This window comes from Aspergillus pseudodeflectus (genome assembly GCF_044049435.1).
Source record: "Aspergillus pseudodeflectus strain CBS 756.74 chromosome Unknown BJX68scaffold_20, whole genome shotgun sequence".
Classification (NCBI taxonomy): Eukaryota; Fungi; Ascomycota; class Eurotiomycetes; order Eurotiales; family Aspergillaceae; genus Aspergillus; species Aspergillus pseudodeflectus.
The window spans coordinates 337,619-351,142 of record NW_027263796.1 but is presented as its reverse complement, the minus strand read 5'-3'; the positions used below and the strand labels follow the sequence as shown (position 1 = coordinate 351,142).

Here is a 13,524-nt window from a genome sequence, read left to right as displayed (position 1 = left end):
GGCAGTTTCTGAGGTGGAGTGGGAATTACAACGTCGACTTTGAGTGGGAATGATTTCCTGTTTGGCGATGTCGTGGTATGTATACACACCTTGTCTCCTCCACACTTCCTCTCTTGGCCGTGATTTATATGTGGGAAAGCACTTGCTAAGGAGTGCTGCTTCCTAGCGCATAATACCTAGTTCAACAAACTCATGACGGAGCTGGAGCAGACGGCCAGGTGGACGCCCAATGCCGGGAACCACTTGGTCGAGGGCTGGGAGGGGTGGGCGGCGCTGATTCCGCTAGAGTATCAGGACGAGCCAGGCTTTCACCGCGGGATTAAGGCTAACCTTCAGCAGGCGTCGTCGTTCCATGCGAAGAAGGAGGGGCATCAGAGGACTGCTGTGAAGATCTTCTCTGCTGTCGTTCTGAGCGCGTAGATATACGCCTGTACGTAGCATGTAGCGGGGCGGCGGGGCGAAGGAGTAGAGGGACTTTTACCAGATCGCCACGGCTCGAGGTCAGCCATGCATTCAGGGATGATTAGGCTATCTAGTTGCCAAGCTACAAGATGTAGATACATGACATGGAAAGAACCATTCGCCCTATAATCTTCTATGAATGACAAAGGAACTGAGCTTCCCACAACCTTGGGCTATACCTATGAGCTTCGTTGGTGTTCAACCTGGATTAGGCTGGCCCTTGCCTCCTATCGTGGTACCGTTGCTGTGTTGCGCCATAGTACTCCATAATGAGTATTTAGTCACACATGTATCCCATTCACAGTCTTTCTAAAAGACTAAGTGGCCCGGCGCTCGAGACCAAGCCTCTGGAGCATTAACATATCGCCAGCCTTGTGAGATGTAACTATTGTCGATATCATGAATCCAAGATCAAGAAATTGAATAACTCGTCCAAAACCGGAGGCGAATCCCGGTTAGGGCTCTGACCCCCTCCATCTCACACGAGTAGGCTATCCCATATAGCGGAAAGTACTATGTATTGTCAAGTAGTGCGTCTATATTAGTCTAGCAATCTATCTATGGAGCGAAATATCTCTATATGCCGAGTCTATGATCCCGTGGACGCCAGCAAGGGAAAAACCAAGAAGAACAAACAAATTGTACACACAAGCAGCTCGGAGACCTCCAATCCCCTGTTATTGACCAACAGCTGCGCCCTCACTCCGATCGCGCCTCCTTCGTCTTCTTACTCCTCAGCTTCATCATCACAAATACAAGCATGTACGATGTGATGCAGAATAGCGCCGTGATACCAGTCTAACGTGGCAATTAGCATCCGAACCACCATGTATCGTTCAAAGTAAGATGAGGGGCACTCACGTCTCTCCACCCATAATACTTCTCCCGCAGGTTAAATGTCTTTGCATAATCCGCGCCAGTCGAGTACTGACAGAAAGAGCACGTTGCCGTCGCGTTCGCATCAAGAAGATACCCCGGCTGCGCAGCGAGGAAATCGGCCATGTACTCGCCACAGGTCTGCCCATCCGGTGCGCTGAATGTAAGATACTCCGAGGGATTGCATTCGACTTTGACATCCCAGAGGATATTCGTCAAGAGGCCGCCGACAAGGTACGTGAATGGGTCCAGGTAGTACATCCAGTAGCGCCAGAAAGGCTGCATTGTGTCGTAGGGTGCGACAACGCCGCAGAAGGCGATCATGCCTGCGCCGATGACGATGGGGTTGGAGATTGCGGCGAAGTACTCATTTGGTGCGTAGGCGGCGATCGCTTGACCGATAGAAGTGTAAAGAAATTCGTAGACTGTGGAAATTAGCATTTTCAGGCTCATTGCGTGTATAACCGGGTGCGGACTTACAGATCATCTGGAGGTACATGTGGCCCGAGATGTCTGCGGCAACAGGAAGGCCTGCTGTAAAGTACCAGCAAGCGAAGTAGAGAGTTGCACAAATGATCAAATAGGGAATTTCCGAGATAGCCTGTGCGGCAATGAATGCGAGCCAGTGATATGTTTTTGACTGCGTCTGTTAGCCTGATCTAGCCACTCCCCTGTTTAGAAAATCAGCTTACCTTTTTCTCACGTGTTTCGAAGATATCCCTGTTGTGCAGGAAAAATGGCTGGCTTTGATTAATACATCCCGGTGCCACGAAGATGAAGTTAACTATAAATATTAGTTTCAGACAAGCTATATTGTGGGGATGGTTGTAGGGGCATACAGATAGCAAAGACCCGCAACTGCAGATCAAACGTGCCGTTACCCATCTTCCAAAAGGTAAAGCCACTAAAGAGGGCGGCGAAGACGTGAAGGATGATCTTGTTCCACATATAATCCGGATCCCGCCAGATTTGGGTCATCAATCGTTGCAGGACGAGCTTGAACTGATACCATCGGGACGTGGCAAAACTGGCCGTGTCCTCTTCACCCGGGTTTGCTTGGCAGATACGGTTCAGCTCCTCGAGTTCGGCAATTGCTCGCTCGCGCTCCTCGGACCGGTTCCAGACGTCAACCCAGTCGATTTTCTGGGTACCGTTGCCTTGGATTACCTCGACGATGTGCTCGGCGGGATTGGTGTCGGGTGGGCAAGGAGCGCCGTTCTGTGCGAAGTAGCCCAGCACCTTCTCAGAATCTTGGCCAGCTGCTTTTGTTAATGCCAGACAACATAGGGAATGACGCATCTAGTACTTACTCTCTCCAAAGTATGCCATTTTCCCGCCCTTTGCAAGCAGAAGCAAGGAGTCAAAAGCTTCGAAGAGAACGGCAGATGGTTGATGAATGGTGCACTATGGATTGTTAGCATCGTTTCTTCTGGGCCGCCGCGCCGAACATACCAAAACAGCCTGGCCACCATCAACCAGTTTCCTCAAGAACCGGATGATATTATACGCCGACTGACCGTCAAGACCTGAAGTTGGCTCGTCCAAAAAGAGTAGAGTTGGCTTCGCAACGAGCTCAACGCCCAGTGTAACGCGCTTGCGTTGTTCAATGCTAAGACCGGCGCCAGGAACTAAACAAATCAGCAGAAGTCACCAGAACAATGGGGAAAACATACCTCCAATAAGAGCATCCCGAATATCATAAAGCTCCAAGAGATCGATGATATGGTCGACATAAGCAATCTTCTCCATTTCTGGAACACTAGCCGGCTGACGAAGGAGAGCAGAGAACACCAAGGCTTCCCGGACAGTAGCTGTGCCCTCGTGGACGTCCATTTGCTCGCAGTATCCGGTCAGGCGCTGGAAGCTGATACCCTGCGGTCTGCCGTCGATAAGAATCGAACCGATAACTTCACCACTGTCCTTGCGTTGCGCCAGGACATCCAGCAAGGTCGTCTTTCCTGCACCGGAGCAGCCCATCAATGCAACGAGATTTCCTGGTTTCACATATCCGAATACCTGATCAAGTAACTGTTTCTTCTGTCCGTGGAATGGAACATGGTAGTCTAGGTGGTTCCAGGTAAACGTGGACTGCTTACCAGACTGGGCTAGTACGGCTTGGTTGTTTGATGGATCCGGGCGTTCCTTCTCAGCCTCCGCTCGCTTGCTCCCGCGCTTATACAGCAGCACCGAGGATCCAGATTGACTGTTGCGCAGCTCAAATCCGATAGCTGTGAGGACGATGAAAAAAGCCCAGAAGCCGACTAGCACACCAAAGCTGCGCCAGATATGACCCGGTGAATAGCTGTATTGTTGCTTCATGTACGCGTCCCCAGAGATTATGCCCTGCTCGTTGCTACCCGGGACGGTGCAGCCTCTGAATTCGGATGCGGTATCGGAGTATCCGCTGCCGTAGGGAATGTAATCTGGTGCCACACATTCCAGTTGTAGGCCTTGGAACTCGTTGGCCATCAAGGCTTCGTAGGCGTAGGCGGCGGGGTTTAGGTAGAAGATCCAGCGAAACCAGGGGTGCATTTTCTCGAAGGGTATCAGGTAGCCTGGAGTTGTCAGCTCATGTGGTAATCATTTTGAAATTAGTAGAAATACCTCCGTAAACAAAGCAAATGGTGGACAGCAACCCTGTCAGCTGACTGGCCAATCCAAACTTCTTGCAGAGTGCTCCAATGGCGCGGAACATCTGCATCGAGCACAGGGTACTAGCAATGACAATGATCCAGAAGGTGAAAAATCTACCCGCGTCCATTTGCAGAGCTGCCATGAAGTATAGGATAAGAGAGAAAACTGATATCTGCACTATTGTAATCGGGATATCCGTGATTGCATTCGCGATGCAGAAGGCCGTAGGGCGATAAAAGCCAAATCGTTTCTGACGAGAGAGGATTGGACGGCCCATAAACGACGCCGTAGTCTCGCTCATCGATTCGAGGAGGTAATAGAGAACCGGGAAGAACAAGGCGCCGGGGCGGAGGAAGATGGATGAGCTGTCGAGTTTGAGGTTATAGAACAAACTCCCGCAAACCAGGGCTTGGATGATTGAGGATGCAATCTTGATTGCGATGGATAACTTGTCGCCCAGCAGGATTTGGAATTGACTGCTAGTATTAGCCCAAATTCATCAACAGCGTCGACCACATACCGGATTGTGCAAGCGATGACTTGATTCCATAGCCCGGTTGTATAAACGCTCTGGGTCCGAGGAATATGGTGCTTCCGGTTCTCCTGAGTCACAGCAACAGCCAGACCCTCGTCTTCTGATACGAGCTTTTCTGGATGCACAATGGAATCCATCGAGTCGCGGTAGATTGAGCTCTCACGGTACCGAGCGGCAAACTCCTCTGGAGTGCTCGGAACCTTCTCCTCCATCCCTGGGGCCACAATACGCTCCGTAAGAACGGTGACGGAAGTAAGGAAGTCAGCAATGTTAGCACCTTTGGGACACACGAAACCGAGCTCCTCGAAGTAGGCGCGAGCCTGGCTTCGAGGTCCGTAGTAAGTAACCAGCCCATCGGCAAGCACAAGGACCTTGTCGAACTCATCATAGATCGCGTTTCCAGCTTGGTACATTGTGGCCACCATGGTCTTGCTGTTCTCGTCAGCTTCGCGGCGCAGTAGCCTCGCGAACTCGACGGCAGTCTTGGAGTCCAGGCCTCGCGTCGGGTTATCCCAGAATTGCACGGGGCTCTGTATTGGTACTTAGTGGTCGCGTCCGGTGAGTCATGAGAAAACGGCCTTACCTGACCAGCCATAAGCTCCGCCAGCGAAACGCGCTTCCTCTCGCCACCCGAAACACCACGGACAAACTCATTCCCGACCAATGTCTTCGTGGTATGCGGAATACCCAGCGAATCCAGAATTGAGTCCTTCTGCTGTTGAATATACTCTTTTTCCGTAATATTCTCAGGGCGAGACTGCGGTACTTTGTTGCGCAGCGCAAATTTCATCGTCCGGTTAACGGTCAATGTAGGAAAATGCACGTCATCTTCAGTGTTAAACATGATCTGCTGGCGGTACCGCTTCGCCGCGTTATGATCCATGCTTCCGTATCGTGTCTCACCGCGCACTTCATCAAATGCGGCGCGGTCATTGGAGAGGACGCGGAGGAATGATGTGCAGCCGGAGCCTGGGCGTCCGAGAACGAGGAGCTGGTTTCGTTAGCTGATTGTCTGTCATATCGAGACCCTCATGCTAGGTGACATACCATCTCACCCGGTCGAACCTGACCGGTCAGGTCTTGCAGAATCGCCTAGTTCCGAATCAGTGGTGCTTCGCAAAATGGGTTCGTGGTGTATGCCCTACCCTCTTCGGCTTGCTGCCACGGCGAAACCAATCCAGCATCTGGCGCGGATCCGCCACAGACCATAGTGTATCTCCCAGCGCAGCATCGGGCGCCGTAACATGTACACTGATGTCGCGCCACGTGAGCGATAATTTCTTCGTGATCTCGGAGCCGCCTTGCTCCAGGTCAATTGTCGAAGAAGACGACGCTGTATCCATCGTGGGACAATCGAGCTGGTGACGTCAAGAGTGTACCTGGAAATAATCGTGACAAAGAGCTTACCGAGAAACCTTACTGGCGACATTTCCTATATATTGACTCCCCTATTTCCCGTGAATCATCACAAAACACGCCCTGTAGAGAGGCAGATGTCCGTAAAGCCGTACAGCCGTATATCCGGCTCCGCGTCGGAAATCTGGTTCCTGGTAGCCTGTTCGGATGGCACGGCAGAGCTGACTATTGGTTGAGAAAGACGCTTAGATCCACTGGAGGAAGCTTCTGTCACCTGTGACAGCCCTATCAAGGATTCACTCCCTGGGAGCTCCGTTTCATTTGTCATGGCGGGAGATTTTTCAGCAGGATGGAGTAGTTCCGTGGCCTGGGCCCGTCGATCAGACAGGCTTGTCGGAACTGAAACTTTTATCATGCATAAGCTAGCATCTAAAATCTATTCAGCTAAAATTTATGGTTCATAAAGAGTGTTAGAGGGTATCTCAAGTATTCAAGGTACGCTCATGATTCGCTTCAAGTCATGAAGCGAAAGTGGCTTCACCAAATAATCGTCTATACCGGCGGCAAAGGCCTGCTCTTGCGTTTCGCTAGAGGCTACGCCGGTCACTGCCATGATTGCAGATCGAGGGAGTTCATGCTCCTCTTCGTATTCTCGGATCTTGCTGGATGATGTAATTCCGTCCATTACCGGCATCGATATATCTGGAGGTGTCAGTAGGCTAGTTCATCCGGGAAAGAGTTAGATGTGTGCATACCCATCAAAATGTAGTCGAATTTCCCGTTGGACTGCTTATATTGTTGCAATGCCGATAGGCCGTCGGATGCGGTTTCAAATGTACAGCCGATCTTCCGCATAAAGGTGGATAGGACCTGAATCCCGTTAGCCTTCATCCTCACACGTCGAGATGCTACGCTTACTTTGAGGTTTATGTCGTTATCATCAACAATCAAAACATGAAGCCTCTCTAGCAGCCCATCGGCCGGTAAATGTGTATAGTCCGAAGCGCTTTGCCTTATCGCTGGCGGTGAATCCAGACCCTCGGGCTTATCGAAGGCCTTGGATAATGGTGGGTTCCGGCCCGGCATGGGCGGCGTGAGACTTTGAACCGGATTGCCGGCATGAGGGTTTGCGATCGGCAGTGATTCTGCGAGGCTTTGAAGGGCCTGGATGACTTTTCGCGGTCCGATGCTGAGCTAAGTTAGTACATGCGTTGGGAATTGCCACGGAAATGAACGTACGGTTGTGGGATGTAGAGAACCTCTACTCCCGCGATTCCAGGAGGTTGGGGGGCCGGCTTCCCATTATCTGCAAGAACAACGGCGGAACGAACGTTACACGTGCGAGTTTCAAGTGTAGCGATGGACCTGAATCTCGATTGCTCCATCACAACTATATCTCCAGAAGACGTGTCCAGTGAATCAGCAAATGAGATCTTCCAGCCCGGTTGACGTAAGACAAGGCTGCTGATCGTGGTTTGAATGGCGTTTTTGCGCTTTGTGTCACAGCTTAGACGCTGGGTAGTATCGTGGGAGGCGACATCGGGATCCAGGCCAATCAGACAAACACTGCGAGGTGTCTTGGTTTCCAGATTGGCTTCCTTGTCGGCACCGTCGGTGAGTGGGCTTTTCTCAACAAAGTCAACAGGAACGTAAATGTCAATCTGTGTCCCAACTCCTGACTCGCTCTTGACCAGAATATGACCACCCAAGTATTCCACTAGCTGTTGTGTGATGCTCATGCCCAACCCAGTTCCGTCAGTAAGTACGGACTCCTGCGAAAATGGGGTGAAAAGCTTGCTGTCGAGATACTCTTGGGAAATTCCGCATCCAGTGTCTGTAATGGTGAGATGTGCAAAACTGGACATACGGCCGTGGTGCTTTTGTTGTAACTGGTCCAAGGCGACCTCAATCAGCCCAGAACGAGTGAACTTGAGAGCGTTCCCAAAGACGTTCATGAGTATTCGTCTCCAAGCACCGGAAATTGAGCGGATCTCCCAGTCGGTATGCTCTTCAACTCGGACAACGACAGAGAGATATTTTGACTTCTTGTCGTATCCCACTCCGCGTTCGCTTAATTCCCTTGCTTCTGGTGAGCGGCAGCCAGATCTAGCTGATGCGTCAGCCAGTCTTTGGTGACCGGCGTACACAGAATCGGCCACATCTTCCACCAGGGCGCCAAGATCGAATTCTGTAGTCAAGCTGTTAAGATGGGCGGACGTATTGATAGAGCCTTTGTGCGCATGCGTAAGATTATTAATCTTGGCGAAGTCAAGCCTTCGATCGGGTTAGTCGCAGCCCAAAAGAAAATAACAAGGCAACAAGCACATACAGACAGTTCATAGTATCTAGAAGAGTCTCTCCACATGTTTCAACCATCTTAACCATATCCCTCTGAGCAGCGTCAAGATCAGTAGACTGCAATAATTCTGAGTTGGCGAGCATTCCGTGAAGAGGCGACCGTAGTTCATGGCTTATAGATTTGAGAAGATCAGACTTGGACCTGTCGACTGCGGTATGATCGATCTGAGCGATTTCTGAGCCAATCACGTCGCCAAATGCTTTACAGTAAAATAGGTCGTCGTCTTCCAATGAACCTTGGGGACTGCAGCTCCAGGCGATCATTGCAGCTAGCCATTTGGACTTATCGTGACTCCATATTGGGAGGAATATGAGTGAAGATGCTTCCGGGATTGCCGCGGAGAGCCCGCTCGTCATAGCCTGATTGATTCGCTCAGTGGAGCTGATTTCTGGAATTGCATTGATGACTTGACCATCAGGAAACGCCGAGAACAAGTCGTGCACCAGGCCCTCGTTTATTGTAGTGCTCGGCATGTTATGGTTTTTCACAGAATACCGCTCGGAAAACGCAGAGCCCAGGGCGTCGCACAATTTCGCGGACGGGTGGCGATTAGAGTCGGTAAGTTTCTCATTCTCTTCTATCTCAGAGAAGCTAGAGCAGGACGACCTATGTTTCAGTGAGTTTAGCCCGACTAAGGACTCGCAAGTATGTTACGTACCTTCTAGAGTTCAGTCGAGAGCTAAGACGCGGAGCATCTACAAATATGGCGCCATCAAAGTCCATGCCGGCTTGCAAGAGTGAGGCTGCATTTGCATAGACTGAGGCAACATTGGGAAGGATCGGACGTTCTTCCGGCACGGCCACCCTATTCTTCAATTTCCCAGAGGATTTCCTGGCATGTCGTTGGTGACCTTCATATTCTTGCCCTTTCGTGGGAGGATTGTGCGAAACTGAGGCGCCGGCCTTGTCGTTCGGACTCGCGGTGATGGATTGTTCTGCCGTACCTGAAAGATTCAATCTTTCAATATCGGGAGCCGACGAGTGTGGAGATACGCATTTTGATCTGCTGGAGCTCTTTTGGGGTTCTCGATCCGTTGCTTGAAGTCCATTCTGTCCTCGAGACATCGCAATCAATGCTTCAAGCTGCCGCTTCGAGTGAGCGTTTTTCCGCCGCGTCACAACAGCATCCAGGTGTTCTACGATACTCTTGGCAACCTCGTATAAAGCGGCTAGGTCATGACTTGAAAATGAAGTGTGAGGTTTTGCGTCAACGACACCATATGTGCCAATCAATCTCCCAGAACAGTCATGTAGTGGAACCTCTGCGTAGAATCGAGCCTGCGATCGCTCTAACAGTGGTGTTTTCCGAAGACCAAAATCTTCTTCCCTCATGTCCCTAACGATGCAATGGTCATCACAAAAAGACGCATCAAGATCCTGGAATCTCGAACCATCTAAGCCCAAAGTGACGGTGTTTATGAGGCTAGAGGGATCCGAGCGTTGGTTATCAGCTGCGAGAGATTGCGGCGTCGCTTCTGCAATGACACGAAAGACATCGCCTTCGGAGGTTGCGGTAAACGCGCGATCGCATCCTAATCGAAAAGCGCCAAGTTGCGTGAGAGCCGATAGTATCGAGTCGGTTACTTCGATTTCTCCCGCTGCTTGCGTGTCATGCCCAACTCTGGCGAGATCTGGACGCTCACTATGAACGAGGTCATCCTTGTCATTCTCCGCGCGCCGATACGAGAGTCTGTTGAACGGTCATTAGTCCTAGCCATCGCTGTACCCACCAAAGGTCCACTAAAAAAATGCTCACCTTGCGGTATTCGACGCCATTTGCGGAAGAGAAGTCGAACAAGGATTATACAGTCTTGGATCCAAAAGGACCATTCCGGTGTGTTATTGCATCTCAAGAACGCACAACCCTCTTTGATATTGAAAAGAGATCGAGAAGCTCTTCAGCTATCGAAGTCGAAGGCTCAAATCGCACATTCGCAGCGCACGACACTAGCCTATAAATACTCACGAAAAAGTGTTCCGGGGGTAGCCATGGTCAGGGTCGCACAGTCTTGCTTAATCGAGACAGCCGGGCTCCGCGGTCTAGGCCGCACCGCGTTTCGAGCTCCTGGTGTATGGGGTAGCTTGAAGTGGTTCCTCCAACGATAAAAGCTCGCTTATGGAGTAGGATATCGGTTCCACCACTCGTGTCCCACGATCGCCCGCTTCTGGGGACCCTGACTCGCCACAGCCACCCGGCCGAAAGTGCCCTGGCAGCTCACGGTCGGCTCCGAAGAGTCTAGGCATTAGGTGTGGCGGAAACATCCTAGGTAAATCATAGTGCTACTATGATCGTGGTTTCTCGCGAAGCTGCCCAAACGAGCCAACCGAGGTAAAGGGGGGGATGAAGAGTTTGTGTTGTCGCTCGGAGTGGATGACATGACGATGCCAAGCAGATGCAACCTCAGTTTCAGGGCGGTCACGTGCCGGTCTCTACATTGGCTCGGATAATGCTTCCTGTCGTCATTCAAAGAGGGACAAGGGGTGATTGGGTTTGTTGGACCTTGGACCGACTGTAGTAAGGTTGCATTCATTGACAGAGTCAAAAGAGTTCGGGTAGATCGGCACCTTGAAACTCGGCTTGTTAAATGCAATAAGAAGAGATTTCACTGTAGCTATAGATCTAGAACAAAATTGGATGAGATACTTTGACTTGTTGAAGGACCGAGGATGTCTGCTTCAGGGCATAATGTATTAATCAATCGCGGGCCCACAACGTCACAGATCTAGCATCTCACCACATTGTAACTAAAAACGTCCAAGTCCTAAACGCCAACTGGAGGCATTATCCAACTAGCACTTGTCCTTCTGCACAACTGCTCTCCACAAATCAGGGTGATGCAGTGCGCCAGCAAATCTCTCCCTAACGTCTTCGTGGCCGCATTCCCTGAAGATGACCTGGGCTCCGTCGGCGATATTGTTAAACGAAGGGAGGGACCGGGGCTTGTTATCCTGCGCGAGATGTTAGAGGTAGCGTAGGGGCTGTCGGAGAGGATATGTACTCACATCATTGCACCAGTAGATTGCGGCGTTGTAGGAGCAGCTTACCCTGTCGCATTTGTTCGGGCCCGCGCCGAGTCTGGGATGGCCCTTGACCTTGCGCAAGTATTTGATGCCTTGTCAGACGGTCAACCGAGGTATACCTTGTTAAAATACGAGAGGGCACATACCTTCTTTAATGTAGTTGCCAGGAACCGCGAGGTGAAAGGTGCAATGGAGAGTATATTCCATAACATGGAAGCCGTCGAGGTCAGGGTCTTTAGAATCGGAAACGTCCTCCCAATCAGCGTCGTAGTTGGGGTTGATCTCAAGGAGCTGAGCGTAGACCTCTTCGATAGTGCCGTTAAGAACGAGCTCTGGGCCGCCGATGAAAGCCTGGACATAGGTAGACATGTTGCCAATCTGGTCGGCGCTGATTGTGGACTCGGGGATGGTGGGGGCCTAGTGTATCAGACAGTGAACGATTAGTACAAATTCGTTCCAGAACTAATTATCCCGGGTGTACATACGCCTGCAGCCATCAAGGCAAACAGGAAGAGCAGAGTGACGGTTGAAAAATGACGATGCATCATGGTGGCTGGTAAGGTCGAGTGGTGTTGTCGAGGTTGACGGAGTAACACAATGATGAGGGTGAGCAAGAACACCCGTGGTCAGGAGTCGAAGTAAAAGGGAGAAGGGGTAGACTCGCAAGTGTGAGAGATCAAGGGAAATAGCAGTATTTATAGCCAAGGATATTGTGGGGATTCTTCCAGAGCTCTAGGGAAATGCTGTGCTGCGCTGTCTGGTGATATGCTAGGGAAGTGAAGACACAAAAAGCAGGAGCCAATAAGAGGCTTGTAGGAATGACTCTATGGTGAGGAGCAACTGCATGGAATCTTGTATGTGGGTACGACTGCCTGCAGTGGGCAGTGCCAGCTGCATGACTTGACCTTAATTCCCTCTAGTACGCTCAATCGCGCTGCCAGGGCTGGTGACGAGCTCGCGGGGCCATGCAGGATTCATCTGCTCCTCTACGAAGTTATATTCTCATGTTGAATAAAAAAACCAGTATGTATACTGGCTAAAATATTTTGGCCTGCCTATTTGCTGAGCACCTACACGCGGGATGTCTACTTACGAGACGAGATTTCTCTCGGTGTTACCACTCTACTTTCTCATTGCACCGTCCTCATCCTCTCGAGCGTCACCAAGCGCCTTCAGCGGCATATACCCAGCATTATCATTAGCTTAACACACTGTCAACTATTCTGAACTCAGAAACTTGAAGTCTTCTCCATGCTATTTTTATTCCTTCTCCAGTTCCTCAACTCTGAACTTGATGGCACTATCTGCGGTCTTCCTAGGTTCCTGGCCTGAACCTCTTTCTCTTGGATTACATTGACTACATCTTCTCCATTTTTGTCCTAGAAAGGTAAGCAGTCTCCTGGTTTCTTTACCACGCTTGCATTATAATATGCAGCTCCATGAACTAATCACCACCTGCTCTCCTGCTTCAGACCCGAATTAAGCTCTCGCCGATTCTACAAAAGCGCCACGCAACAAACCTTCTTGTGTATCACCTGCTCAGACGCAACCGAAAGCCTATGTTCCCAAGGCGCGCCCCAAATTCTCTGCAACAACGACCTAATCCCCCGCTCACTGATTATCCGTCTCAAATCTCGCTCAAACACAACGAACCCTGCTGTTCTAGCATAATCAATACGTCTGTTCCTTCCTCGGCCTTTGAGATACACACACGTTTAGTCGCCTCCGTCATTCCCCCCAGAGCCCTCCATCCGTGTCCCAGAGCACCAGCTCTCCAAGCTCGTACCGCAACCATCCTCAGCAAAGCCAACTACAACGTACAAGCAGAAGTCAGCCCAACATGATACCCGTGTTGGAACAAGCCTTCGCTCTCCCCGCGGGGACAGTAATCCAGATCCCCGGGGAAGAGGCCCAGCTATGGTGGATCATATTCTCTTTGCTGTTCCTCCCAGCGGTGGCGTTGATCTTCCTGGACTGTGTGATCGGTTGGGTCCGTCTCCTCGATCTCGCCTTCTTTTACAGCAGGGAGTCTCGCATCTTCGCGGCGTTTGTCGTCTTCGTGCTTTTCCACATACTGTGTCACAATGGTGCTCTTCGGCTTCGGACATTCGAAATGAGTTTGGTGCTGGTGTTTGACGTTTTTGATTTCTTTGATATCTTCGATATGTGATGGGGATTGCCTTGGTGAAATCTGTTCTTGGTGGACCTTACTTACGGGGCGGTTTTCTGGTCTGAGGCTAGTTGTATGTCCTGGAATATTTGGGACATTCCTAGCACGCAC

The 13,524-nt window shown here is 50.8% G+C and overlaps 4 protein-coding genes across 4 annotated transcripts; 1 reads left to right on the top strand and 3 right to left on the bottom strand.

The window, feature by feature from the left end:
- Positions 1-1,044: 1,044 nt before the first annotated feature.
- On the bottom strand, positions 1,045-5,850 carry BJX68DRAFT_275774 (putative ABC multidrug transporter; the record flags this gene model as incomplete). The annotated part of the gene is made up of 13 exons (XM_071047915.1): positions 1,045-1,260; positions 1,324-1,763; positions 1,819-1,978; positions 2,031-2,122; positions 2,178-2,597; positions 2,649-2,742; positions 2,791-2,966; positions 3,012-3,893; positions 3,943-4,448; positions 4,493-5,037; positions 5,091-5,498; positions 5,555-5,599; positions 5,653-5,850. 13 exons carry the CDS (start codon positions 5,848-5,850, stop codon positions 1,162-1,164), a joined length of 4,065 nt encoding a protein of 1,354 aa, XP_070899347.1. The 3' UTR covers positions 1,045-1,161.
- A 77-nt stretch (positions 5,851-5,927) lies between these two features.
- BJX68DRAFT_236999 (uncharacterized protein) lies at positions 5,928-10,558 on the bottom strand. Its single transcript, XM_071040106.1, has 7 exons — positions 9,979-10,558; positions 8,881-9,912; positions 8,193-8,828; positions 7,103-8,137; positions 6,782-7,052; positions 6,619-6,733; positions 5,928-6,565 (listed from the first exon to the last, which is right to left on the bottom strand). The coding sequence occupies exons 1-7, from the start codon at positions 10,050-10,052 to the stop codon at positions 6,354-6,356; spliced, it is 3,375 nt and encodes a 1,124-aa protein (XP_070899346.1). The 5' UTR covers positions 10,053-10,558; the 3' UTR covers positions 5,928-6,353.
- A 454-nt stretch (positions 10,559-11,012) lies between these two features.
- On the bottom strand, positions 11,013-11,791 carry BJX68DRAFT_266684 (uncharacterized protein; the record flags this gene model as incomplete). The annotated part of the gene is made up of 4 exons (XM_071045582.1): positions 11,013-11,171; positions 11,226-11,335; positions 11,390-11,660; positions 11,729-11,791. 4 exons carry the CDS (start codon positions 11,789-11,791, stop codon positions 11,013-11,015), a joined length of 603 nt encoding a protein of 200 aa, XP_070899345.1.
- Positions 11,792-13,083: 1,292 nt separating this feature from the next.
- On the top strand, positions 13,084-13,413 carry BJX68DRAFT_266683 (uncharacterized protein; the record flags this gene model as incomplete). The annotated part of the gene is made up of 1 exon (XM_071045581.1): positions 13,084-13,413. One exon carries the CDS (start codon positions 13,084-13,086, stop codon positions 13,411-13,413), a length of 330 nt encoding a protein of 109 aa, XP_070899344.1.
- Positions 13,414-13,524: the final 111 nt, after the last annotated feature.